Source organism: Hyaena hyaena, unplaced genomic scaffold (assembly GCF_003009895.1).
Source record: "Hyaena hyaena isolate Hyena2069 unplaced genomic scaffold, ASM300989v1 scaffold_268, whole genome shotgun sequence".
Classification (NCBI taxonomy): Eukaryota; Metazoa; Chordata; class Mammalia; order Carnivora; family Hyaenidae; genus Hyaena; species Hyaena hyaena.
The window spans coordinates 2,187,977-2,212,476 of record NW_024080898.1 but is presented as its reverse complement, the minus strand read 5'-3'; the positions used below and the strand labels follow the sequence as shown (position 1 = coordinate 2,212,476).

The window sequence follows — 24,500 nt, the reverse complement described above, 5'->3', positions numbered from 1 at the left end:
CCACCCCACCCCCACTCTGACCCCTCAGCATAGGGACGGCCACAGAGCTTCTGAGTGCGCCTCCCTTCCCCGGCCCATTGTGAACTCCTTACACGGGATGTGCTGTCTGCCACAGAGCAGAGTGCTCCGGCGTGGACCCCGTGCCGTACCCAGATTCTAATCCACTTCTACCATTGGTAGCCCAGTGGCTTTCAGCAGGTGTTTTTTAATTCCTCCATTCCTCAGTTTCTCTGGCTGTGAAATGGGGCTAGTTAATAGTACTTATCTAATTGGTTTTTAAGTTTTATGTAAGTAATCTCTACATCCAGCGTGGGGCCAGAACTCACAACCCCAAGACTAAGAGTCTCACACTCCCCTGAGCCAGCCAGGCACCCCAGCACTTCCCTGATCTTAACCGCAGTTCCACACAGTGGGAAATGCTGGGACCCTGACTTTCAGAACACTGGGACACAGCAAGATGCAGTCACCTGGCCGAGTTCCCACGGCCAGTCCTCGGGGAGCCCGTGTGGCTGGGAGAGCTACACTCCTCCCCTCCCGTGCTCCATGGCGTTCTGCACGCGGTAGCTCAGTGATTCCAGGCCATTCCGCATCCCCACCTGGCTGTGTGTCCCCTCGTCTGTCTGTAGCACGGAGCCCTCGGGGAGGGTCGCTTCAGGCCTCCTTCCTGTCAGAATCACAGTGGCCACGGCCCCCAGAGTAGCGCAGGCGTCACGCTGCTGAAGTCCCGCTCCTGTGCTGAGTTCAGCCACCTGTCTCAGGGCACTGCCGAGGCAGCTTTTGATTACAAAACATGGTGGCTTGTGGGCGGGTTTGGGTTTTATGGGGAGGTTGGCTTTTGAAGTGGCATATCATTAAACCTCTTCGGAGATAATTTGTTTATAACCTACTTTATAATAGGCCAACACATATTTAAATTAATGAAGAAATGAGAACAAAGGAAGATAAAGGCCAGGAGTATGATCTCTTCACAAAGTGTGTAATAGAAAATCACATACAGTGGCTGGAAATAGACCACAGATTTGACACTGAGCTTCTTACCAGCAAGAGCAAAAAAAACAAAAATCAAAAAAAGCCTGTCCAGTTTGTGGTGGCTGTAAGATTAACCCACTTCTCATTCTTGAGTCTTGTAATTAATATCTAAGAGCAACTTACCCTAAGACCTCCGTCCTTCGGCAGGTATTCAGAGAAGTCTCTATAGCACATGCCATAGGAAACCATAACGTGCACTAAAAGAACATTCTGGAAGCCTGAGTTCTGATCTCTGTTCTACCAATTCCAAGCTAAGTGATCTCGGGAAATCATTTAGGTTCCTTATCTTGGTTCACCAGGATTTAAAGTTATATAAGCTTTTTTAATTGTAGAGTAGATACTAGAAGAAAAACCATACCACAAATCGATTCACTTCTCCTGTATCAAGGCCAGAACTTTGGGTGAAAGCCTCCGTATTTGAAACGTCTACTTATTGGAGCAGGATCAGTTTCAAAAAGAGCCTCTGGACAGAAATGTTTTGTTCTTCCCTTTTCTTGGGTTTCTCAACATATTTTCACGTCAGCTCCCTAACCCCATTGTGCATGCAGTTCTAGAAGTTAATAATGGCGGCTACCATTTGTAGATTGTTTCCCCTGTCCTGGTGCTCTGCTGCTCCACCATCAATGTCCTTAGCCATCACAGCCACCACGTAAGACAGACTGCCGTTGTCTCCATTCTGTCGATGAGAAAGTTGAAGCACAGAGTGGTCAAATGCTTGTAGAGGATCACAGAGCCACGAACTTCAGAGCTGGTATCAAGGCTCATGTGTTTATCCGCCATTGCAGAAGACGCCTGGAGCCTGTGTGTCATTCACTGCTGGAGCCAGTGCCCTCCTCTCTCTCCATAAACTCTTGGCCCCCGGTGTCAGAGCTAAAGTCCTTGACCCCGAGTCTCGGCCACAGCTTCCCTACCTGCTGGCCCAGCACCTGTGTCCTGCTCGCTCTTACACCCACCTTGTGTACACGAGAGTCCTTTTCCAAGCTGCATGAAGAGAGAAAAAGGGATGCAACTGCTTCTGTGTGTTTGCTCCTTCCTTGAATACTATCCTTTTTTCAGAAATGTGTCTAAGCCACACTTTTCTTCCCAGACACGGCTCGTGGCCTCTGTCTGGCCACGAGGTTGATGGGATTCCTGTCTGCCAGACCGCAGAGGCCTTCCCACCAAGTGCGGGGGGGATGCTGCTGTGGGCAGAGAAGCACGTGGGTCCTGCCGGCTTCCTTCAGCAAGAACGTAGTGACTCCTCCGGGCCAGAGACTGGACTGGCCAGGGGGTCACAGAGATGACCAAGGACAGGCCCTGTCCTCACTATTTCTGTTGTGTTCTGTCAGAGAGCTGTGAGTAATCGTTACCATGTGTGTCAGGTTCCCTGTGGCGCCGCACTGTGCCCTGCACTCCATAGTTTATTTCTTGGGACGCTCAGGCCATCTAGTGCAGTAGATACGATTTGGTTTGCATTATTTAGATGCGGGGACTGAGACTTAGTAGAAAAAGCAGAGTAGTACAAACCCCTACCCCCTGGGTGACGGTAGAGCTGGAGTTCAAAGCCAGGCTTTTCTGGCTCCGAAATTTGTACCGTAACTACTGCTCTGTGAGTACTGGTTGTAGCTAAATGGAAGGAGGGAATGGTCAAGTCCAACTAGGAGGAATTCTCAGAAGTTGACTTTAGAGGTACTCTTTGCAGTTTGTGTGGGAGTTCAGCATGGGTGGGAGGGGTGAGGTGTCACAGAGAAAAGAGAGGGACAGAGTTACCGAGGCATGAAAACACAGCGCCTTTGGAGATGGAGAGCGCCCTCAAGTGGCCAGAGAGCAGGGTCAAATGAGGACACTGGACACAGGCTGTGGGGGTCGGGCCACGGCCCCTGACGTGACGGCTTATCTGTGTGACAGCAGAGTAGGTGGCCACAAGCAGAGCAAGGGGCTTCCTGCAATCCTAATGGTCTCGTGGTCAGTCTTGCTCATAGCAGGCTGAAGAATCACTGGTTTGGAATGTTTTCTACCCGGAAAGGGAATTAACAGATACCGTCATTTACCCTAACTCAGAGCTTTTCTCTGACATTTTGAATATTATGGCTCATTTAAGTCTGAAAGTGTGAGATTGGCTAGCCAGTCCTGAAGAAAGAACTGCCCACCTGAACAGCATTCACAGCTCGGAGGACTGTGCGAGAGGCCCGCCAGAGGAGTCCTTCGGTGTTAGTGATGGCTCGTGGGAATACGCGGACGGTTGGAAGGAGCATCTTACTAAAATAAAGCTGTGTTTCAGAGCCTCGGGTCCTGGTAACCCCAGTTTCTCTTTCTTCCTGCATCAGCGTCCTAGAGTTCTAGAAAGTTCTGTCCAGGAGGCCCCGTCTTTGCCCTGTGCCGGCCTCCCCCTATCCAGGAGGTTCGGTGGGACGGGCACGGAGGGAGGGTGGCAGTTGAGTACAGATCCTGGCAGCAGGCTGCTCCATTCTGTATCGCAGCCCTACCCTACCAGCTGTTTGACCTTGGCCTCGTGTTTCTTCATAAACAAAATGGCGGGGAATCATACTACATATGCCATAGACGTAATTCCTGTGCTGTACGTGTACCTTACCTCACGTGCCCGGTAAACGGTAGTCGCTATTGATATTACCGTCGGGTCATCATGACGGGTAGTGAGAAGCCTGTAGACTCAGTGGTCAAGACTTCCAGGTATGTCATGCAGCCATGTGACGTGCAGCCATTGTTCACGTCACTATGTTTCCTCATATTTAAAATGAGTGAAATGACGCCAGCCCTCCATGTCATTTGGAGGAGGAAAAGCATCTGGGCAGCTGTAGGTGCTGTGGCGCAGACACACCGCCTAGGGCACAGCTCTGCGCTCTCCCCCATCTTGTCCTCGGCACCCACCCACCCCTGTTTCTGAGCCTCCTCAGCCAGCCCCTTCCCAGCAGCACCTGGGAGATATCGAGGGTTTCTAGGGGGAGGAAAGGGACCTTTGGAAAGGCAGGCAAGGAAGTGAGCTAGAGCCCCAGAGACTCCCCCCCCCCCCCAGGTTCCCAGGGAGTCCTCCAGGAGAGCCTGGTGGCCTGGGGCACTGTGCTCCTCCCTCCGCGGGATGGGTCACAGAAGAGCCCCCTTTGTGCTAGCCAGGCTCCCTGCCTTCTGGACACAGACACGAGTCTGGTTCTGCGGCTCCGCCATGAGAAGGTGGCTCGCTGTTCAGGTGCACGCCCCCCTAGAGGACTCTCTGGGTTCCCTGTACGAGTGAGACACGCTTTCTCATAGCACCCAGCCCCGTGCGGCGCTCCCCTCATCCCACATCGCTAGTGTACTTGGTGCGTGTGCATCTCCCGGGCCAGGCACGGACCCTGCAAGAGCAGCGACGCTTCGTTTCTCCTGTGCTTCCTGCTCCACATTCATGCCTTGCACACAGTAGACGCTTAATAAGTGTTATATTTGAGTGAATGATGACGGAAGTGACTGAGAGTCCTGGCCACTTATCACCACCCAGCTGACTGTGTCCACATGCACTCACGCAGCGCGCGCGTGCACGCACACACACACACTCTCTCTCACACACACACACACACACACACACACACACACACACACACACAGTGGGTTGTGTATTTTTTCTGAGTCTGGCTCCCAGGGCTAGCCTCCAGGCATGGGCCTCTCTGGGTGAGTTGGAGGTTTTATTCTTCACTCCCTGCCCCCAAGCTGAAGACAAGATCCTGAGGCAGCGGGACGTCCCCAAAGCCCTGTGGTCTCAGAGGCCTTGCCGGGGAGCAGGCTACCCATCTTGGCAACATACTCCTTTAATAGCAAGGAAAACAGTGTCAGAACCCAAACCAGTGCTTCGGGTTTTTTTGTTTTGTTTTAAAGTTAGAAACGCATACCGTTCTAGCTCGAGTTTTTTTTTAATTCCTTTCTGGAACCAGTGGGGTGCCTGTCTGCGAAGTCGTGCATCCCTTTATTCCGTCTTCCCGTCTGCAGATGATGTGACCCTGCCTCTGGTTTTCCCCGCAGGGAACGATGTAGGTCCGTCGTCGTCAAGTAAGACCGCAAACAAGTTTGAGGGACTATCTCAGCAATCGAGGTAAGGCGCTCCCTGCTTTCTCCCTCGGTGGGGATCGCAGGGGGCTGTTGTGAATTCTAGGAACGGGGTTTAGTGGCAGTCTACCCAAAGTGTGGCCCACCAGCTGGTGCTGGTCGTGACGAGCTCAGTGCTTACTGTGGGCCCGCTCACATGTCCCGTGCCCAGCCGTGCGAGCAAGCCGCTCTCACCCCGCACATCTGCAGACCAGCCTGTCGCTCAGCACGGCGCTCCTCCATCCACGGTCCCCAGGAGGGGTGGGGGAACAGACCCCTCTTCTTAAGTGTCACAGAGTCTATCAAGATGAGGTTTTAATTTTAGTTTTTTAACAAGTAGCTTTGTTTCGTTACTTTCGCTCTTGAATCCTTTTTGCAGACTTGGGAATGAAGGCCATCCTCGGGGAAACCCGACCGAGGTTTTCACACATAGCAGTGTGACTCTTCCCGGGGGCCCCGTCTGTGAGGTTTTCTTAGGCTGAAAGCCATGCGCCTTCGCTCCGTCCTTTCCCTGAACAGGATACTTCGGGGGCTGTTCTGTGGGGAGCGTGTACCCCGTCCCAGTGAGAGGGTTTTCCTTAGAGGCCCCGCCTGGGACAGAGACACAGAGCCACTTCCAGTCCCGAAACCTCCAGGACATCAGCTGAGGGCCGGGGTTGCTTTCCAGAGTTTATCAAATGAGACAGAAACAAAGTCCTCATTTCTTTTAGCGCCCCTGCCCTGTTTGGTCTTCACAGCTCCGCAAGATAGGCGGCTGCTATTTCCTCGGCGTTACAGATGCGGACACGGCCCGAGACGTTGAGAGGTTAAGTGGTGGCAGACGTCAGAGCTGGACGCGGACAGCCGTCCCCCAGCCTCTGGGTCCCATCGTGCCCTTCCCGTGCGTCCCGCCTGCCATTCCCGCCCCCTTCCGCCCCGCTCTGGGGGACGCAGACGGCAGCCCCAGGCTCTTCTTCCAGGGGGGCAGGGCGTCTGACGCCCGCAGAGTGCTTTTTGGACAGAGTTGGCGGCGCACACACACGCGCGTGCACCCCGCGGCCCTGTGTCCATTTCCGCAGGGAGAAGGCCGGGCCCACGGGCGTTCAGCGCTGGCCCCGCGCCTGCTCAGGACCAGCGATGTGCTCACGTCAGTGACCGGCAGGCGTGCTTCCCGGCAAAGATGCCGAGGCCGGACGTGAGAAACACACGCCCTAGAGGTGTTTGAGGCAGAGCCCTGTGTGTTCACGCTTTCCAGAGTCGGAGGGACTCCGCGGCCCTCCGTGGCCCGGGGGCCCGGGATCTAGCAGCTGAGGAGACAGCAGTTAGGGCCCGAGGGGGTGAGGCCTGGGCGGGGGCCGAGAACACGTGCACTCCGTCAGCTTCTTGGACTCTGTGTTGTTCGGTTGGCTTCGCTTTCCCTGTTCTTTGAAATGCAGTTAGGAGAGGAAGAGGAACAAGCCATTCTTAGGACATCGTAGGACAGAAAAAGACAAATGAGAGCTTGAAAGGGGCCCTTGGCACCGAGGACCCGGGTGCTGGGCCGCTGTTGCTGTCGGGCCTGTGTGCTCGGGTGTCCTGAGAGTAGCTCCCGGCCCTCGCTGAGGGGGAAGCCCGGGCTCCAGCCGACAGCTGCCGCCGGTGGCAGGGGCGTGGGGGGCGGAGAACATTTGATTATTGGGGCCCCCTGGAGTGGACTCTGTTCCCGGGACTTGGGTGGCTTCCCCGCTCATTGTGTAAGTGCCCCAGGAGGAAGGAGAGCTCCAGAGCCTGGGGGTCTGTCTGCTCTGGGGCCGTGGAGGACGTCAGGGCTCTGCGCTGGACGGAGAGGGGTCTGCATTTACGTGTCCCCTCCCCACCCCGGCCCCGCCAGCCTTGGGGCCCTCTGCTGGTCACTGAAACTCCACAGACGTCACTTCTTCCTCACCTGGCGGTGGGGCAGCGAGACTTAGGTTGAGAGCTCCGTATCCCACGAGAAGGCTGACAGGTTCTCTGGGGACAAGGTCATGCCAGGTGCTCTCAGTCGGCACCTCTGTGGACGGGTGTCAAGGGGGAAGGGCAGGACCTGTCCGGGGCCCTCGCCAGCCACACAGACTTGAATTGTGGAAAATAGACCGTAATCTTTTGTTAAAGAAATTTTGGAAGGGTTTTTAGAGAATTCAGCAAACTCCTGTGATTTCCTTGAATGTTCTACCGCTAATGATATTCTAGCATTGTCAGGTTCTAAATGATTCTTATTTATTAATTAGCACCGGCTCTGCAAAGACTGCCCTTGGTCCAAGAGTCCTTCCTAAACTACCTCAGAAAGGTAAGACCCCTGTCTCTCGTGTTCACATAAATATAATGTCACTGTGCCCTCTGGGGGACAGGCGTCTCTGTCTCTTTAGTTCGTGGCTTGGTCCCAGAGGCCTGAAGCAGCACCCGGTATGTGGTAGGTGCCCAATAAGCGTTTGTTCAGTGAAGAAGGATATTTATAAACTCAGACTTTGTGGTTAGCAGAACACCGTGCTTTTCCTAAAAGCCACAGTCCTCTGGAAGGCTGAGATCAGCCCTAGGATTGGGGGTGCCCCTCCATCTCTTGCGCGCGGTCAGAGAGACCTGGGAACCGGTACTAGCTCTCCCACTCACTCGCCCTGCGGCCTGGACAGCAGACCTGGAAGCTTCCTGAAGCCTCCGATTCCTCACGTGTAAGGGTGGGTAAGAACACCTGCTTCGTGAGGCTTCGTGGGGACGAGATGAGGTCATGCTTCGGAAAGCCCCTCGCTGCTGGGGTGGCATCCCTCATGCAAAGTAGAGGGACTCGCGCTCTGAGCAGTACAAGAAAGCAGTGTCTCTAAGTGCTGCCTCCTCGCCAAGCAAAGACACTCGGTCCTTTGACGGAATCTTCTTTAACCCTGATGAGCTTTCCATCCGTAAGACCCACACGTCCTTCGCCTTATCTGCTCCCTCTTCTGTGTTCCCAGCCCGGGCTTGGGAGTTGCGCGAACACCCCCAGGCGTGCTCAGTTCATTCTGTCCGTTGTCACTGAGGCCCATGAGGCCAGAGGGCCCACGTCAGGTGCAGGTGGAGGCTCAGGACTCGTGGCCGCTGCATGGGTTTTGGTGGCCATGGCAAGACCTTTGACCCCAGTAGTCAAAGTTTGGGACTCGTGGCGGAAGCTGGGATCCACCTGCTCCAGAGGCCTTTAAAGTGACAACTTTGGAGCTGGCCAGGCTCCTGGGTGGTACGAGGGAGTCCCAGGCGGCTGCCAGGTCATTCTCTGTGGAACACAAAGGAAGCTTCCCCTGGATACAGAGTCTTTATCTCAAGTCATTGTTTTATTGGGGTTTTGTTTTGTTTTTAACTTCTGCCCAAAGGGCCGTCCTGATCCCAGAGAAGTTTGAGCTGTTTCCTGGCCCTGTTGCACTTCTCCATAACCGGCCGCACACCCAGCCCCGCGCTCTTGCCCAGCGATCACGCCCCACCACCGATCCCCTCCACTTTCCCACCCAGACACCCGCGCCGCGCCCACCGCCGCCTTCTCACTGTCCCACACCCCCTCCTGAGCCAGCCTCTGCGCAAATGCTCTCCCTCACCTTCCGCGCCCCTTCCACGCTGGCTGCCCGCTTGCCCAGCTCTGGGCTGGCTCCACGCACTTGGACGTGCCAGAGGAGCACAACCAGACGGCGGCTCTGCCCTGCGTCCTGACCGCTGAGCTCCCATGGGCCTCCGGTGCGACCTGGCGCCCTCCATCCGCGGGGTCCCCCGACTCGCCACCACCCTGGCCCTCCTCTCCTTTACACGCCCCCCCCCCGTTCTCCTCAAAACAGCTTCGCTTCTGCTTTCTCCGTGAACAGGACGTGAGCCCATTCCACTCCACGCCCCTGCACTTGGGACCCAGGAGGCGGCAGGCCGTGTCCTAGGGCACCCCCCCGCCCCGTGCTTACGCACTAGCCCCACCCCCTCCCCAACTCTGGAATGGAGTTCTGGTTCATGCGCTCTCTCTCAAAAATTAAAAACTTCTTAATCCTTTCAGATGCCCAATTTACATATCTAATTATCTCAGATACTTTTTTTTTTTTTTTTAATTTTAGAGAGCTCTCAATTGGGGAAGTGGGGGAGGTAGCGGGGCAAGAGAGAGAGAGAATCCCAAGCAGGCTCCACGCTCAATGCAGAGCCCAATACAGGGCTCGATCCCACAACCCTGGGATCATGACCTGAGCCACAATCAAGAGTCAGATGCCCAACCAACCAAATCTCCCTGGCTCCTCCCCATGTTTTTTTCTTTAACAAATTGTTTAAAACAAGATTGAATAAAATAAGGTCCACACGTTACAGTTGACCGATTTGTCTCTTGAGTGTCTTAGTCTAACCGTTTCCCTTTCATGTCTCTCCTTCCCTGGTAATTTATTGTGAAGGAACTGGGTTATTTGTCCCCATAGGTTTCTCCAGTTTGGATTTTGCTGCCGCATCCCATGCGGTTGTTGTAACGTGTCCCTCTGTCCTCTGTTCTCCTGTTGGTTGGAGTTGGATCTAGAGACCCAGTCAGGTAGAAGTTCAGGCTTTTGCAGAAGCGCTACCTGGGCGGTGGTGGTGTGCTCTTACGTCCAGAGGTACCATCTGATGGTCTCTTTGTGTGGTGTGTGCAGCTGTGAAGGTCAAAGCCAAGATCTAGTCCTCCACCCTGTTAAAACCACTCCGCAAGGCCATTGGCCGGTGCTCAGCTACAGGCCCGATCTCACACAGCCGGTGTGTAGCAGCCCCTTCCATTGGGAGTCTGGGCCAGAAGTTTGCAGGGTTTTTCTTCCTCTGCCTTCTTTCCTCAGTTATGCTCTTAGAAGCCATTCTCAGGAGTAGAACGATCACGGCCAAGGGTAGAGTGTTTATTAGGCCAGACTCTGTGCCATGTTGCTTTTCAAAGGGGCCTGTATGCATTTACTCTCCACCCATCCAGCCCATGCAAACCAGCTACACCGTAACCTCCCAGGTTTCTGCAAGGAGTGGGCTGGAGATTTGTTCTTACTGGGCCTCACTCTGGCAGCGTACTCCCTGTCGTCCAGTCTGGGGGCGGGAGGCAGGGGGATCTGTTCGTCAACCCTTCAGAGTTAAAAAGGCAGTCCAGAAAAGACTTTTAATTGGAGGGGGAGAAACACAAAACCAGCTTAGAATAGTCAGAGGTTGGGCAAGCTTCCCTAGAGGGGAAACTCCTTATTTTGTTTCAACCTATTACAGAAGTATGTGTGTTCATTCTAGAAGATTTTCAAAAACGACATTCAAAAAAAGAAGAAAAACACAAAACCATCCAAAGTTTTCTATTGCCCAACAACATAAACACAATTTGGTATATACCCTTTATTCTGTACTTTGTTTTAGGTTTCGATTTAAGCTGGAGTTGTTTTGTTTTGCCTTTTTCACATGATAAATCAACATTTTCCATAACAAATTACACACCATCTAGCTTTTACCGCCTGCATCGTAGTCCATTGTCTGGTGCCTTGAGATGTTACCTAGGCCCTGTCATTCCGCGTCCACATGGCCTGAAGCTTTGGCGCTGTGCCTGGGGCCATGCTGAACATTCCAGCGCAAGCATCTCCTGGCCCGGCTTTGATCCTTTCTCTGGGATAGATTCCCTGCTGTGGGTTTTAGGGTCCTCTCTGCCCAGCACATACAGTGTCTGTCCCCCACGGGTGGCTCACTGCAGGGCTTGCCGCACCCCCCACCTCGGGGGATCCTCTGTCTTTGTCCCGTCATTGCCAGCCTCCGCCTTGCGCTCACCTGTTTGTGACTTGTGAGAGAGGAATCTGGCTTGCTTTAACTCTGAGCTGAGCCACACCAGCTGGAGCTCGAGGGCCAGCCCGCGAGCAGCGTGCCCTTGAATCTGATTTCCTTAGGAAGGGACGTGACCGAGCAGGCCATGAGCAGAAACATCCCATGACCATTTACAACACCGACGTTCAGCTTTTATTCCTTTTTTTTTTTTTTTTTTTTTAATAAATGTTAGGAACACCTTTTGGAAAACGTCGTACTTTTAGAATAGCATTCTTAGTTTGACTCACTCTGTGTGCCTTAGTCAGCAGCTTCCTTGCTGAATGAATGCATACTGTGTGCTTGGCCCCCGTACCAGGAGCCCAAGATACAAGAATAAGTGAAAATGTGAATCTCCCCTCCAGCAGCCCTGTCTGACAGTGTGATCTACTCTTACATAACACGTAGAGCCGGCCGGGGCCTGCTGACAAATCCTCTCCCTGTACTGACTCATGTTTTAGAAATCAGGAAGGTGAGGCACAGGGAGGTTGTGTAACTTGCCCAAGATCTCACGGCAGGTAGGTACGTGGTGGAGTGGCCTTGGGGACGTGACCGTAGGGTCTTAGGTCCTACTAGTATAGCTGTGGGTATCGTTCCACAGACCGGAATCCCCCTGCTGCGCAGTAGTCCGGCCCCAGCCACATAGGGAACGAGGGGGGCCTGCCTAGGATCTCCTCCCATACATATTAAGTAGGCAGAAAACAAAGTTGCACAGTATGTGAAAATCCCATAATGTGGGGGTTTTTTAAAGAGACATTCATTAAGTACAAGGACCTGTCTCACCAAAATGTAGCAGAGGTTACCTCAGAGGATTGGGGTGGGTGAGGGGAGAAGTCTTTCATCTCTTACCTTATGTAGCAAATGAAACGTATGGACGTGAGGAATTCATAATAAATTATGATACTGAACAGAACAGCACCCAACATTAAAAAGCTTGTACTGCTGTTAAAGGAATTTTATTGACCTGGAAAATACTCTTCTTAAAGTTGTATATAGATAAAAGCAGATAAAAGTTTTATCTATGGAAAACGTACAGAGAAGTCCGGAAGGAAATATGACCCATTACTGTATCTTTTTAATGTTTATGTGTTTGGAGGGGGAGGGCCACAGAGAGGGGGACAGGGGATCCGAAGTGGGCTCTGCGCCGACAGCAGAGAGTTTGATGTGGGGCTCAAATTCCCAAACCTCGAGCTCCTGACCGGAGCCAAAGTCGGATGCTTAACCGACTGAGCCACCCAGGTGCCCCTGTCCCATTACTTTAAATGGCTGCATTTAGGTAGTAGGCTTGTGGAAAACTTAACTCTATAACCTGTTTGTATTATAGTTGGGTGTTTGTTTGTTTTTTTAATTTAAATAGTTACTATGTAAATTCTGGATTCATTTGGATATCCCATTCCTACGTAACTGAGGCACGAAATACACACTGTAATGTGTGCACCTGGGTCTGGCCCCGGAGCGGGCACTCGGTGTCCCTCAGTCCTCCTGGGGGCTGGCCGCGGGGACAGCACTTCCCCACCTCGTGGTCCCCTCCAGTGACCTCCCTCTCTGTGGTTCCTTCCCACAGTGGCACTAAGGAAAACCGAAACCAGCCATCACCTCTCCCTGGACAAAGCCAACATCCCGCCCGAGCTCTTTCAGAAGTCCCCACAGTTAGCAGAGCTACCACAGAAGCCACCGCCCGGAGACCTGCCCCCGAAGCCCGCTGAACTGGGTCCCAAGCCCCCAGTTGGAGATTTGCCTCCGAAGCCGGGAGAACTGCCCCCCAAGCCGCAGCTGGGCGACCTGCCGCCCAAGCCGCAGCTGGCAGACCTGCCCCCTAAGCCGCAGATGAAGGACCTCCCTCCCAAGCCGCAGCTGGGAGACCTGCTGGCCAAGTCCCAGACGGGGGACGTGTCGCCCAAGGCCCAGCAGCCCCCAGACGTCACCCAGAAGCCACACCCGGTGGATCTGGCCCTGAACGTGCAGTCCCGGGACGCCGTCCAAAAGCAGGCATCCGAAGACTCCAGCGACCTCACGCCCACCCTGCCCGAGACGCCCGTCCCGCTGCCCAGGAAGATCAATACGGTGGGTAGGCGCCGGGGGCGGCGCGGAGCCTCGCGGGAGGGCGCGTGATCTCGGGCACAGACGCACGGGCCTGCTTGTCCCGGCCGTGGCCCAGGCATCGAGCCAGAGGGGGCCGAGCGGTCAGGGACACGGGCGTGGCACCAGGACCTGGGCCCGTTACCTGCCCTCCCTGAGCCTCAGTTTCCCCGTACACAGAAAGGAGCTAATGCGGTCACCGGGCTAGCTCATGGGCAGTTAGGTGCAGGGACAGTGGCACCAAGCTGTCACCTTGCAGACACTCACCGGAGGACGAGAGTCTCCCTTTCCTGGGGTCACAGGGGGGCGGGCTCCCTCTCAGGACGCAGAAAATCTGCTCCGTGCTTCTCGCCGCGTCTTCCTGGAGGACGTGGAGGCAAAGCCCAAGGGACTTGCACGGGCAGAATTCGGTTGAAATCTCACGGTCTCTCGTTTTCATGAAATGCTTCTTGCTCGATAATATACTCGTTTTATTTTAATATAAAAATGCTTTTTGCCCAAAAAACCCGTTTTGGGGAAGGTGCTCCAGGAAGACTCCGCATGCCATCGGTGGGGGCCCTGGCGCCCCAGGCTGAGGAGCGCGGCTAATGAGCGAGCAGAGCGACCTCCCACCGCGCACGACGGTTCTGCCCTCTCTGGTGCTGAAAACAGCATCGCAGCACAATGTGTCCCTGCCGCCCCAGAGTACAGGGAGGGCAAACAAGCCGTTCTCCCCCGGCGTGGAGGCCGCCACGTGCAGTGTGGCAGGCGTGCTCGCCCTTCACAAAGTCCGCCCCCCCACCACCCCGAGAGCCGGGCGCCGCTGCTGGCCTTGCCGTGCGCAGAATTCCAGCCACGCTGCACGCTGCACGGTCGTTCTGCGCCCTTGTTTCGTCGTCCCCGTTGTAAATTCTCACCTACTGGCCATGGCTGAGCCGCCTCGGGCACCAGTCCGAGCCGCGCTGGCCCCAGAGGTGCTGCAGAAAGGAGGGGGTGGCCAAGGGACAACCCAGAGCACAGAGAGGAGTCAGCTGACCCAAACTCAAGAGGCACAGCTCGCCTTTTTTGGTTTATTTGTTTCTGAGAGAGAGAGAGACAGAGCTTGAGCAGGGGAGGGGCAGGGTCAGAGGGAGAGGGAGACACATTATCCGAAGCAGGTTCCAGGCTCCGAGCTGTCAGCACAGAGCCCAACGTGGGGCTTGAACTCATGAGCAGTGAGATCATGACCTGAGCTGAAGTCGGACGCTTAACCGACTGAGCCACCCAGGCGTCCCACAGCGTACTTTTTATAACACTCATTATTTAACGAGCTAGCACCAAAAACCTCCTTTCGAAGGTGATTTCTCTCTTTCCATCTTTCTGTTTGCAAAAAACCAGAACAGATAAAAGCCTAAGGGAAGTGATCAAACATTAAGACATTGTTGGGAACTGCCTGGAAGCCTCCCTTCCCCCAACCGCCCCCCGCCCCCCCAGCCTGCTGCGTCCTGGTCACCCAGCGTGTGCTGACTGGGTACTTTGCGTGAGGGACAGAAATGTGTTTATGCCGTGCGCTCAGTCTGCAGAAGATGCACATTCTCCTTTACATCATGTTTCCTGGCACCGTTTCACACTCTGCTGTCAGCTCTGCGAGCTGCTGTGGGGGAGGGCAGGGCGCCTCTTGGCTTTCTGTGAAGCTACATTTTGATCCCCGCCCATAGTTTGCTTCCTGGTGAAAAGGCTGGGCTCACACAGCACCTGGGCGCCCCGCAAAAACGCCTCCCCTCCGACGGGAGAAGTCGAGGCTCAGGGAGGTTAAATCTTGTGCCGGGGGTCAGTGTATCCCTGTTTTCAGCTAAAACCCAGTTTCTTTATCGAAGGGCAAAAACAAGGTGAGGCGAGTGAAGACCATCTACGACTGCCAGGCGGACAACGACGATGAGCTCACCTTCATGGAGGGGGAAGTGATTGTGGTCACCGGGGAGGAAGACCAGGAGTGGTGGGTACGTACCAGGTGCCAGGGGGAGGGGCCCGCCCCGCGGGGAGGAGCAGCGCCCGGCGCCGGGATCCTACCCTCCAGCGTGGTCGCTGGGTGCCTTCTGTCAGAACTGTTGTGCTAGAAACAGAGCCGTCGGGCTTCGGAACTGGGTCAGGAGAACTAACATGTGCGTGTGCTTTACCCTCGTTATCATGTCCCCCCCCCCCCCCCAGGAACTGTGGGTGTTTGCAGAGGCGGGAGCGTCTCTGACCTCGAAGCCTGAGTGCTCTGCTCCCCAGTCCCCGCCGTCCTGGGCTTAGGCTCGGAGCCCAGATCCCTGTTTACCGCTGCCCCGACCTCAGGCTCCGTCCTTAATCCACCTGCAGCCCTGTCTCTGTAAAGTGGGCCATCGGACCTTCCTCCCGTGATTTTAGAGAATTAAACGAAAATATCTGTACAAATCCCTTTTTCATCAAAACCTGCTGCCCAGGTGTCAGGACGGAAAGGCACCGTCACCCTCACGCAGCGGCTGTTTGGAGATTCTTGGTGGCTGTGAGGGCGGCTGGCGGGTCTGTGCTGTTCTGGCTGTGGGCCTCCCGTGACCACTGGCCGGAGGCAGCGGGGATGGCGGCCTCTGCTTGTTCCCAGCATCAGCACGGGGCTCTGCTGCCTCAGCAGCCTGCACCCTACCTGCCCAGAGGGACCCTGTTCTGACTGCTGGGCAGGGACCTGTTGAGCCAGCAGCGCCTGCTAGGGCCCAGAAACACACGTGCACGTACACACACGCACACACACACACACACACACACACACACACACACAGGTGGGCTCTGAAGACCCTGTGGGAGTCATTCACGTGCCCTGTGGCCTTGGATGAGGCATGTCCCTTCTGGAAGCCCGTTTCCTGCCCAGAAATGGGACATGAGTAACCCCGCCTCACAGGGATGTCCTTTGATGATACTTTTCTGTTATAAGCGAGAGGTCATCAGATCCCTTGCTAAGAAACTGGTGACGACAGCAGAGGACCCAGAGGGAGTGAATGGAAAGTTTTTAGCGTCAGCACACCCGCCAGAGCAGGCGTAACAATGATGCGCCCATGCTGCACCCCTGCACCCCCCCCCCCCGCCCCGGTCTCAGATGGGCTGCACCGTCTCGGGCCTGGCACCAGCTGAGGAAGACCGCCTGAGGGGAGCAGGTCAGGTCTTATATTAGCTCCACCTCCGGGATGAGAAATCTGTGCCCCGCAGCCCGGGCAGCTGCCCAAGGTCAAAAAGTCGGTAAATAAAAGGGACCAGCCCCTGGGCTCGCCCCATAGCTTCTGCTCCAGCCACCGTCCACCCTGCGGTTTGTCATAGATGGAAATGAGAGGTGGCCTGGCCCTTAACGCCACCATCCACCTGCTCTGCTTCTGTCATTTAAAGCCAGTGTGCATGTCCTACCCTTTGTTTGGAAGGCTCAGGACAGGTTTCTCCTCACGCTGTTAACAGGGACTCACTGAGCCAACTCGGAGGTTCTTACTGGGCACCGTGGCTCACCGGCAGGCAGCAGGCAGTAAAGTGGCCCAAGGCCACCATCCGTCTCAGACCTTAACAGCTCCCTTCCCCCCACGGCAGCCAGAACACAGGCCTGGTCCATAAGCAGCCCTTCCCGTCTGTGTGAGTTTTCAGATAACCTCACAACAGTCTTGAGAAGAAAGGGTATTTTAGCCCCAGTTTTCAGACAAGAGGCTCAGCACGGTCTGTGTGAGGTGGCTCAGCGGGAAGGCAGTTGAGCACGCTGGTTGAGGGCATGGAATCTGCAGCCCGGGAGGGACTGCGGGCGGGTCCTTAGGCTCCCTGGGATGCTGGGATCCCAAGCATGGCCCCTGGGGGCTGCCGTGTGGGTGCCGCCAGAGCCTGGAGAAGTACTGAGTGGGTCGCACCTTCTGCTGTCATTACTGTGCGTACTTCACTGTCATTAGTGCCCTGTATCTCACCGGGGACGGGTGGGGGGGGGGTGGGGGGAGGCCTGCGGTGCACCCAAGCCAGTGGGCCGACTCTGCGGGCTCTGATCCACGGGCCCGTGTCACGACAGCCACCGGCCGCCTCCATCCTGATGACGACTCTCCTTCCTCCCTGCAGATCGGGCATATCGAAGGACAGCCTGAAAGGAAGGGGGTCTTTCCAGTGTCCTTTGTTCACATCCTGTCCGACTAGCAAAGTGCAGAACCTTGAGATTGTCCACGTCTCCGCTCAAGACTGCCGCCCCCGCGTACCCCTGCGCACCCGTGTATATAGCTGCTGTTACAGAACCAGAGACTGGCGCCAGGGCCACCTCGGGAGGGGAGCGTAGTGCGTGCTGTAAATAGCCTGTGGTCCTCTGCCTTCGCCAGCGTTAGGGTAGCCCCGGGACCCGGCGCGCCTTACTGGTCCGCCAAAGCCATCCTCGGCCCCTAGCACTTACATCTCTTGGTGTTTTCCTAGCAAACGGACAAACACAGGAATATAGGAAGCGCTGGCCTTGCAAACAGACGTGGTCTCCAGCAAACCGTTGAAAGGCATAGATTGACTCTGTGTTCCTAACAAAACAGTATTCTCCGTTGTGTTACTACACATGCAACGTTAGGAGAGAGGTAGGTTCTGTTCTCCGGGTGAAACATTTAGCTCCGTGACAGACCAGCCTGTAGTGATCTGCGTTCACAGTTTACAGCTACAAAACAAACCCACTTTGGTATTTATTACAGCGAAGTGCTTGGTTAAACATAAGTGTTATTCCTTCTGCAAAATATTCACCGGCCCAAACCCTTTGGTGGCATTCGGCAGGCCTCTCCGCCTCGTGCAGGCCGGGCACGGCCTGTGCAGCCTTTCTTACCGTGACGAGTGCCCGCCCCTGAGATATTACCTCATTCTGCAGAAATAACATATCCTTCACGACCTTTTTGACAAAAGCTTAAAACCCATTTGGTGAAGTTCAACTTCCAGGAACCGAGGACCGCCAGGAAACCTTAGCCTCTACATTATGCATGCATTTAGAAGCTTACCTGAAATCTGCCTTTTATAAAGGAATAGTATGGACAAGTTGGACTGTACATTTTTTAAACTTGATCACCATTAAAGCAGAAATTATAAGGTTGCAACAATACCTGTTTCTAGTCCGTCGTTTGGCCTTCCCGGAGTGTGAAGCTGCCTCTCACATTAACAGTTAGCCTCCTCCCAATGTGTTAAAGCATCTGATGCACCAGGTTATTTTGTCCTTATTTTGTCAGTTTTGTCCTTGATCGATTTAAACGTGTGAAAGAGGATTCAAGATGAGTTGCACAGTCAGCCCTTCACACGGCTCCCCCCGCCCCCAGAGACTCGGGGTGCTGGAGCCAGCCTCCTGTTTCTCCGTGCTCTTGACGACACCCCGGGCGTAGGCGAGGCCCCCAGCCTGAAGCTGTGTTCAGGGACCCGTTCCCTGCAAGGCGGTTCACGGCCGAGTGCCCGAGCGCCGCTGGGAACTGCTCTGAACGGGCGCTCTTCCCGCAGCCTGCGTCCCTGCGTGTTCCCTCCCCGTCCCGCTGCGGCCCCCAGGGCAACCCCGAGTGCTCAGTCTTCGTCAGTCTGGGTTCTGAAAACGCGTTCTGTCCAGCATCCCCAGTGGGCGGGGCCGCCCTCCGGACCCCAACGCCCCCGAGTCCTTGTGGCTTCACATTCGCTTAGACTGCTTTGTGGGCAGCAGCACCGGAAGCTGGTGTTTTTAAGCAGGGAACCTCGGCCGTGCGTCGTCGAGAAGCTCCTTCCCCAGAAGCACAGCTCCCGCCCGAGCCCGTGGGAAAAGCGCCTGGACCACAGTCCCAGTGCTCAGTGACGGTCACCCGGCCACCTCCAAGAGAAGCCTCGCATGAACGGAGCTGCGCCCACCGCCTCTCGGCTGTTCCTGGGCAGTGGTTTGGAGCCGCGGCGGCCCGGGAGCTGTGCACGGCCCACCAGCGCCCGGGGCCACAGGCTGACGTGTCCCAAGCCCCCTGGCGTCCTGCTTCATTCGCGTACGCGGTCTGAGTTGCATTAAAGAACCGTTCGTCTTTGTGGCCTACAGTATTTTCAGCCGATCTCAGAATAAACTGGTTTTCTAAAAAACTCGAAACCTAGATGTCTAAAATCACATGGAGTCCTTGTCTGTGCTTTTTCCCTCCTTTGCAGCAACTTACACAGATGCGTTGTTTTGTTTGGTTTTTCAATACCTTCCGTGTTTTTTTTCTTTCCAGTTCGGTTTTTGTTTTCCGTGAGGAAATCTCTCTAATCCAGCTTACCGTGGGACATAGGAAAGCTAGAGATAAATATCTTCGGTGACCTTGGTCGAGTTTGAATCTGATACTGTTCTTAAACTCAGTGAGCCACTATCTGCAATTTTGTACATGATATAGTATTTTGAAGGTATGGAACCTTATGGGAAAAAAATAGTTAATTAGTTCTTTTTTCCCCCAGAGGGGAAAGTTACGTTCTGCAAATAGCCTGTGTCTTATTTTACTGTTGAACAGCAATTGCTATTTATTTTTTTATTGCCTAGAACTTCTCCACGTTGTATAGGAACCCTGTAGTGCCGCTAGATAAACTCCAGACTGTCATCTGGGTGTTACCATGAGACATCAGTACGCTTGTCATTTCACATGGATTTAATGTGACCGTTTTCAGTACTGTATGTGTTCATTTCTACTTTTTTTAATATTTAAAATTGCTTTTAAATAAACATATTCTCAGTTGATCCCAAACATCTGAAATCAAGCCGTTTTGTGAGTCGTCCACTCTGTTGCATTCAGAGAGAATCAGGACTCTGCTTGGCTGGGGGTGGGGGCGGGGGCAGATGACACAGGCCATTCCAGCTCCTGGGTAAAAGCTCACTTTGGAGACATAAAAATGTCCATCGCTTTGCTGGGTTTACAAAACGAAAGTCCTCAGCATTTTGCCCACTCCCCCCCCATCCCCGCTCCCACCTCCATGCACCTCCAAACTTCTTCGTTTTATGTGAAGAGGGGAGGGCCGTGCCCAGGCATCACCACCAGGCAGGGAGCAGACCCAGGGCCAGGCGCTCGGCCCACATGCTCTCACCTGACCCTCAGGCCAGCCAGAGGCACGTACCTCTCAGCTTTACAGAGCCCAAAAATGAGGCTCCGGAAGGTTCTCTGCCACGCACGATGTGCCACGGCTGGGAGACGACGGAGTCCAAGTCCAAACGAGTGGTTCTGGCCCCGGCACTGCCCCAGGATCCATGGCAGCATTCAGGCGGGAGGCGGAGGTGGAGAACCGCGGAGGCTCCAGCCCCGAAGACCAGGGGCGGCCTGGTACTCCTGCGGCCTCCTCGGTTTCCGGTTTCCTTGGTGGTAGGTGTTGGTGCCCACTCACACCTACACCGGGGAAACCCTACAAACCGTGCTGCGGGGCAGGTGGGCTTTGGCGTGGACACCAGGGACCACCGGGCTATTTCTGGGACAGGCTGATGTAATGATCCGGATAATTCAGGCAGAGGGGCAGCCGGCTTTCTATCTAGTCGGTGTGACAGTGGTTACGTCGGTTCTATATGGTTTTAAACCTGGTTCCTTGTCTGTCTGGAATTAACGGCCCCTCCAGGATGCTGCGAGCTGCGGACATTCGGCCAGAAGCCAGAGGAACCTCAGATCTCCCTGCCTTGGGTCCTTTGAACTTGATGGTCGAGGAGCCTGTTTCCTGTCTTGTGCACTCAGCCCCCTGTGCGGCCACAGTCCTCACGAAGCATATCTTCAGATGAGGAAATGCGCTCCCCCGCCTGAAGGGACTTGCTCAAGGTCACGCAAGGCAGCAGCATGAGCCCAAGTCCTTGTGGCCTCAGCAAGAGCCTCCTCCCACCCCCACTCCCTGCCCTACTCCTTCCTCCTCTTCCCCAGCCCTCGGTCTTCTGGAATGTGCATCCACGTGTAGCCTGGGTGGGACAGTGATTTTAATTCAACCTCTCCTACTTGGCCCCCTCCCCCACACGTGTCCTCACCCATCCCGGCTGTTGTCTGACCTTTCCAGGTGTCTGTATGTAGGTGACTCAAACCTGATGCACCCCTCCACCCCCACCCCGTGTCTGCCCGTGACCACGTGCTCACTGGCGCGGCCCCACAGCAGCAGCCCAGGCTGTAGGGAGGTTACCTTATCCATAAATATCTGAGCTCGCACGTTCCCCAGATATTCTCTGTCTATGTGTTGAGACGCTGCCAGGCCTGTGGTTGCAAAGACGAACCCCAAAGCTCTGTCCCTGAGAAGCTCTCAGGGAGTGGGGGGCCCACCCGGTGGGGAGCATCCCTGGGGACCTGGGTCTGCGCCCCTGCTACAGGCTGAGTGGGTGAAGGCAGAGCGCTCACGGGGAGTCTGGCTGGAGAGGGTTACCCCCCTACTACAGCTGGAGCGGGGCTCCCCCGGAGTAGCGGGGACCCCGCCAGCCACCAGCAACGGCTCACCTTCACTGAGGCCCTGGTGCACGGCCAGGCTCCTCTCTAGCACCGGGAACCTGACTAGTCTCTTCCCCGCTTTAAAGACGAGCAGGCCGCTGCAGCTGAGGGAGGTCAAGTCGTTACTTGCCAAAAGTCAAGTTGCTGCCGAAGGGTGGGGACCAGACTAGAACCCTGAGGTCGGGGCCCACGTGGCTGGTAGCCGTGACCCCATGCTGCCTGTGTGCTGCTACTGTGTTCCCTGGCTGCCCTTTCTGAAGGGAGCTTGGGTCAATGCCAACCCACCCCCAGCCTTCTACAAACAGGTTAGCCCGTCCAGCAGGTGTGAACCGCGAAGTGCAGTGAAGCCGGCCGCTCAGGGGGCCCTGCAGGGAGTGTGTCTTAGAGCCACTCTGGAGCGAAAGCCGGAGTCAGGCTGGCACGCGGGGGCTCCTGGTGCATGTACAAGTGACCGGGAAGGCAGCAGTCGGGCCCGTGTGCAAACACTGAAACACTTAAGCTCCTGAAAACAGGAATTAAAGCTCAGATAAACACAGCTGTTTTGCAAAAATCTTACTACACGGCAAACCCTTGGCCGGGGCTCAGGAGGCCAAAACTTCGACCTGCAAGATGGCCTGGGGAGAAGCCTTGCTTGGCTTCGCACTGCCGTGGGCAGAGTTTTACATTTTGCTTCGTAGGCCCAAGCGGATCTGAGAACAAGAGGTAGCAAATGTGCCGCCTGCACGCTGAAGTCTGTTAGGGCCTGGTTCTCGGGCGTGGCGGCTACCAGGGGGCCTCAGTAATAACGTCAGACTCCGGGGCCCTGTGCCCAGAGATTCAGGGGCATTCGGAGCCTGCATCTGGCCGGCATCCCAAGGTGATCCCCACGCACCAAGGGAGGGCACAGTCCCTGTCATCCCAGGGACAGGCGAGAGACCAGAACCACAAACGTATGCAATGCTGCACACGCATTGCTAAGTATCCCTGCTAAGTATCCCTGCTAAGTGTTCCTTGAATGAGTGAACGCAGGAATCCTGGCAAAGGCACCGCTGTTGAAAGCGGCGGTGGGTGGGTGGGTGGGGGGGGGGAGATGTCATATTAGCAGGGGAAGCGTCGTGCTTTCAAAGGCACGGGGGAGCACCCGCCCCAGCGAGGGCCAAGGCCGGGGAGCCTCTGATCTACATTTGCTCTGCCCACTTGCACCGCATATTGCTGACTCCCACCCAGTAAACAGGCGGCTTGACAATGGACCTCTTTTTATGGTGCTCTAAGCTGCAGAGCACAAAGGTTCACAAGCATGCATTGTCCAAATGTGCAAGCCTAGTTCCTGCTCGGCTGGAACCGCTTAGAAAACTCCGACGCCAGGACTCCCCTGGCCTGCCCCACCGCCCGTACCAGCAGTTACTTCCCTATCGGGACCCGTTTCACGGCTCTAGAAAGAAAACTCTAGAGGTGACAGAGCAGCAAGTGCACTCTGGCTTACTGCTTTCCCTTCCAGGCCAGTGTCGGCGGCCTGGGGTTCACTTTCCCACTCAAAGCCAAGGCCTGGTCTGGTCTGTGCCAAAGTGGAAGGTGCTGGGGTGGTGAGCCGGCTCACAAGGAGAGGGGAAGGTAAGGCAGAAAGCAGAAAATAGAGTGAAGGGGAGGTTGGCTGAGAATCTGTCTACTGAAGCTGAACATTCCTCGGAACCCATAGACACCCCGGGAGAAAGGTGTGCACAGGCTGGCGGAAAGATAGCATGTCCTTAGCGAGACTATTGGAATAGCAGAGACCTGGAAACTGTCCAAATGTCCATCAACAGTGCAGTGGCCGTGAACCTGGGGATTCATCGCCCAATGTGATGAGGATGATCACTGTCCAGACAATAGAGATGAATGTCCCAATGTTGAGTGCAAGGCACCAGGCTCTAAAGAGTTCACCTCCAATTCCCTATAACAAAAAGAAACAACGTATCTATGTGGTTACAAGTCAGAATTGCGGTTGCCCTTGGGGCACCTGGGTGGCTCAGTCCGTTGAGCATCCAGCGTCGGCTTAGGTCATGATCTCATGGTTCGTGAGTTCAAGCCCCTTGTCGGGCTCTGTGCTGACAGCTAGCTCAGAGCCTGGAGCCTGTTTCAGAGTCTGTGTCTCCGTCTCTCTCTGACCCTCCCCTGCTCACACTGTCTCTCTCTCTCTCAGAAATAAATAAAAACGTTAAAAAAAAAAAAAAAAAAAAGGATTGCAGTTGCCCAAAAGGAATCCTGAAGGGGACGCTGGGGGACAGACTTTGGGGTGCAGATACTATTCTATTTCTTTCTCCGGGCGCTGTTCACACGCTTCTTCAGTTGGTGAAAATTCATTGAGCTGTTCCCTTCTGATATGTGTATGTTCCTGCGTGTGTTATTCTCAGGGGCATGCTGGTAAATGTGTAGCCAGCTCTGAAAAAAAGAAAATATTTAGAAGCCCTTATCTGTAGCATTTCCCAATTCTGGCCGTGTAAGTACTTCTAGCACGGCTGATTACAAACTGCTAACATGATGCCCCTGAATGTCAGGCTGGGAAAAAAGGCAGGGACTGTCCAATCCATCCTTGCAAGTTGGGTTGAGCCAGCTCCGTTGTACCTCAACAAAAGGTTTTTGTTGTGTTTTGTTTTGTTTCAAATAAAGCCTGGGTGGTCAGTAAAGCCCAGGACTCTTGATCTCAGGGTTGTGAGTTCAAGCCGCAGAATGGGCATGGAGCCCACTTAAAATAAAGGTTAAAAATAATAATAAAGGGGCACCTGGGTGGCTTAGGCGGTTAAGTGTCTGACTCTTGATTTTGGCTCAGGTCATGATCTCACAGTTCGTGGATTCGAGCCCTGCCCAGGGCTCTGCTCTGACAGCACAGAGCGTGCTTGGGATTCCCTCTCTCTCTTTCTCTCTCTCTCTCTCACTCTCTGACTCTCCACCCACTTGTGAGTGCAGTCTCTCTTTCTCAAAAATAAACATTAAAAAAAATATATCTTTAAAAATAATAAGGGGTGCTTGGGTGACTCAGTCAATTATGCGTCCAACTTTAGCTCAGGTCATGAGCTCACGTTTCATGGGTTTGGGCTCCGAGCTGTCAGCATAGAACCTGGAGCTGCTTCTGATTCTGTGTCTCCCTCTCTCTCTGCCCTTCCCCCAGTCATGCTCTCTCTCTCTCTCGCTCTCTCTCTCAAAAATAAACATTAAAAATTTTTAATTAAAAAAAAAATAAAATTAAAAATTAAGTCTACTAGA

General features: G+C 54.6%; 1 protein-coding gene across 1 annotated transcript in view; it reads left to right on the top strand.

Moving 5' to 3' along the window:
- ASAP1 (ArfGAP with SH3 domain, ankyrin repeat and PH domain 1) overlaps positions 1-19,596 on the top strand; it is a 90,877-nt gene extending 71,281 nt beyond the window's left edge. Inside the window, exons 19-23 of the mRNA XM_039245732.1 lie at positions 5,020-5,089; positions 7,308-7,366; positions 12,407-12,906; positions 14,757-14,879; positions 16,975-19,596. Of these exons, the coding sequence (XP_039101663.1) occupies positions 5,020-5,089; positions 7,308-7,366; positions 12,407-12,906; positions 14,757-14,879; positions 16,975-17,049 (827 nt within the window). The 3' untranslated portion in view covers positions 17,050-19,596. The remainder of the gene's footprint in view (positions 1-5,019; positions 5,090-7,307; positions 7,367-12,406; positions 12,907-14,756; positions 14,880-16,974) is intronic.
- The last annotated feature ends 4,904 nt before the right edge of the window (positions 19,597-24,500 follow it).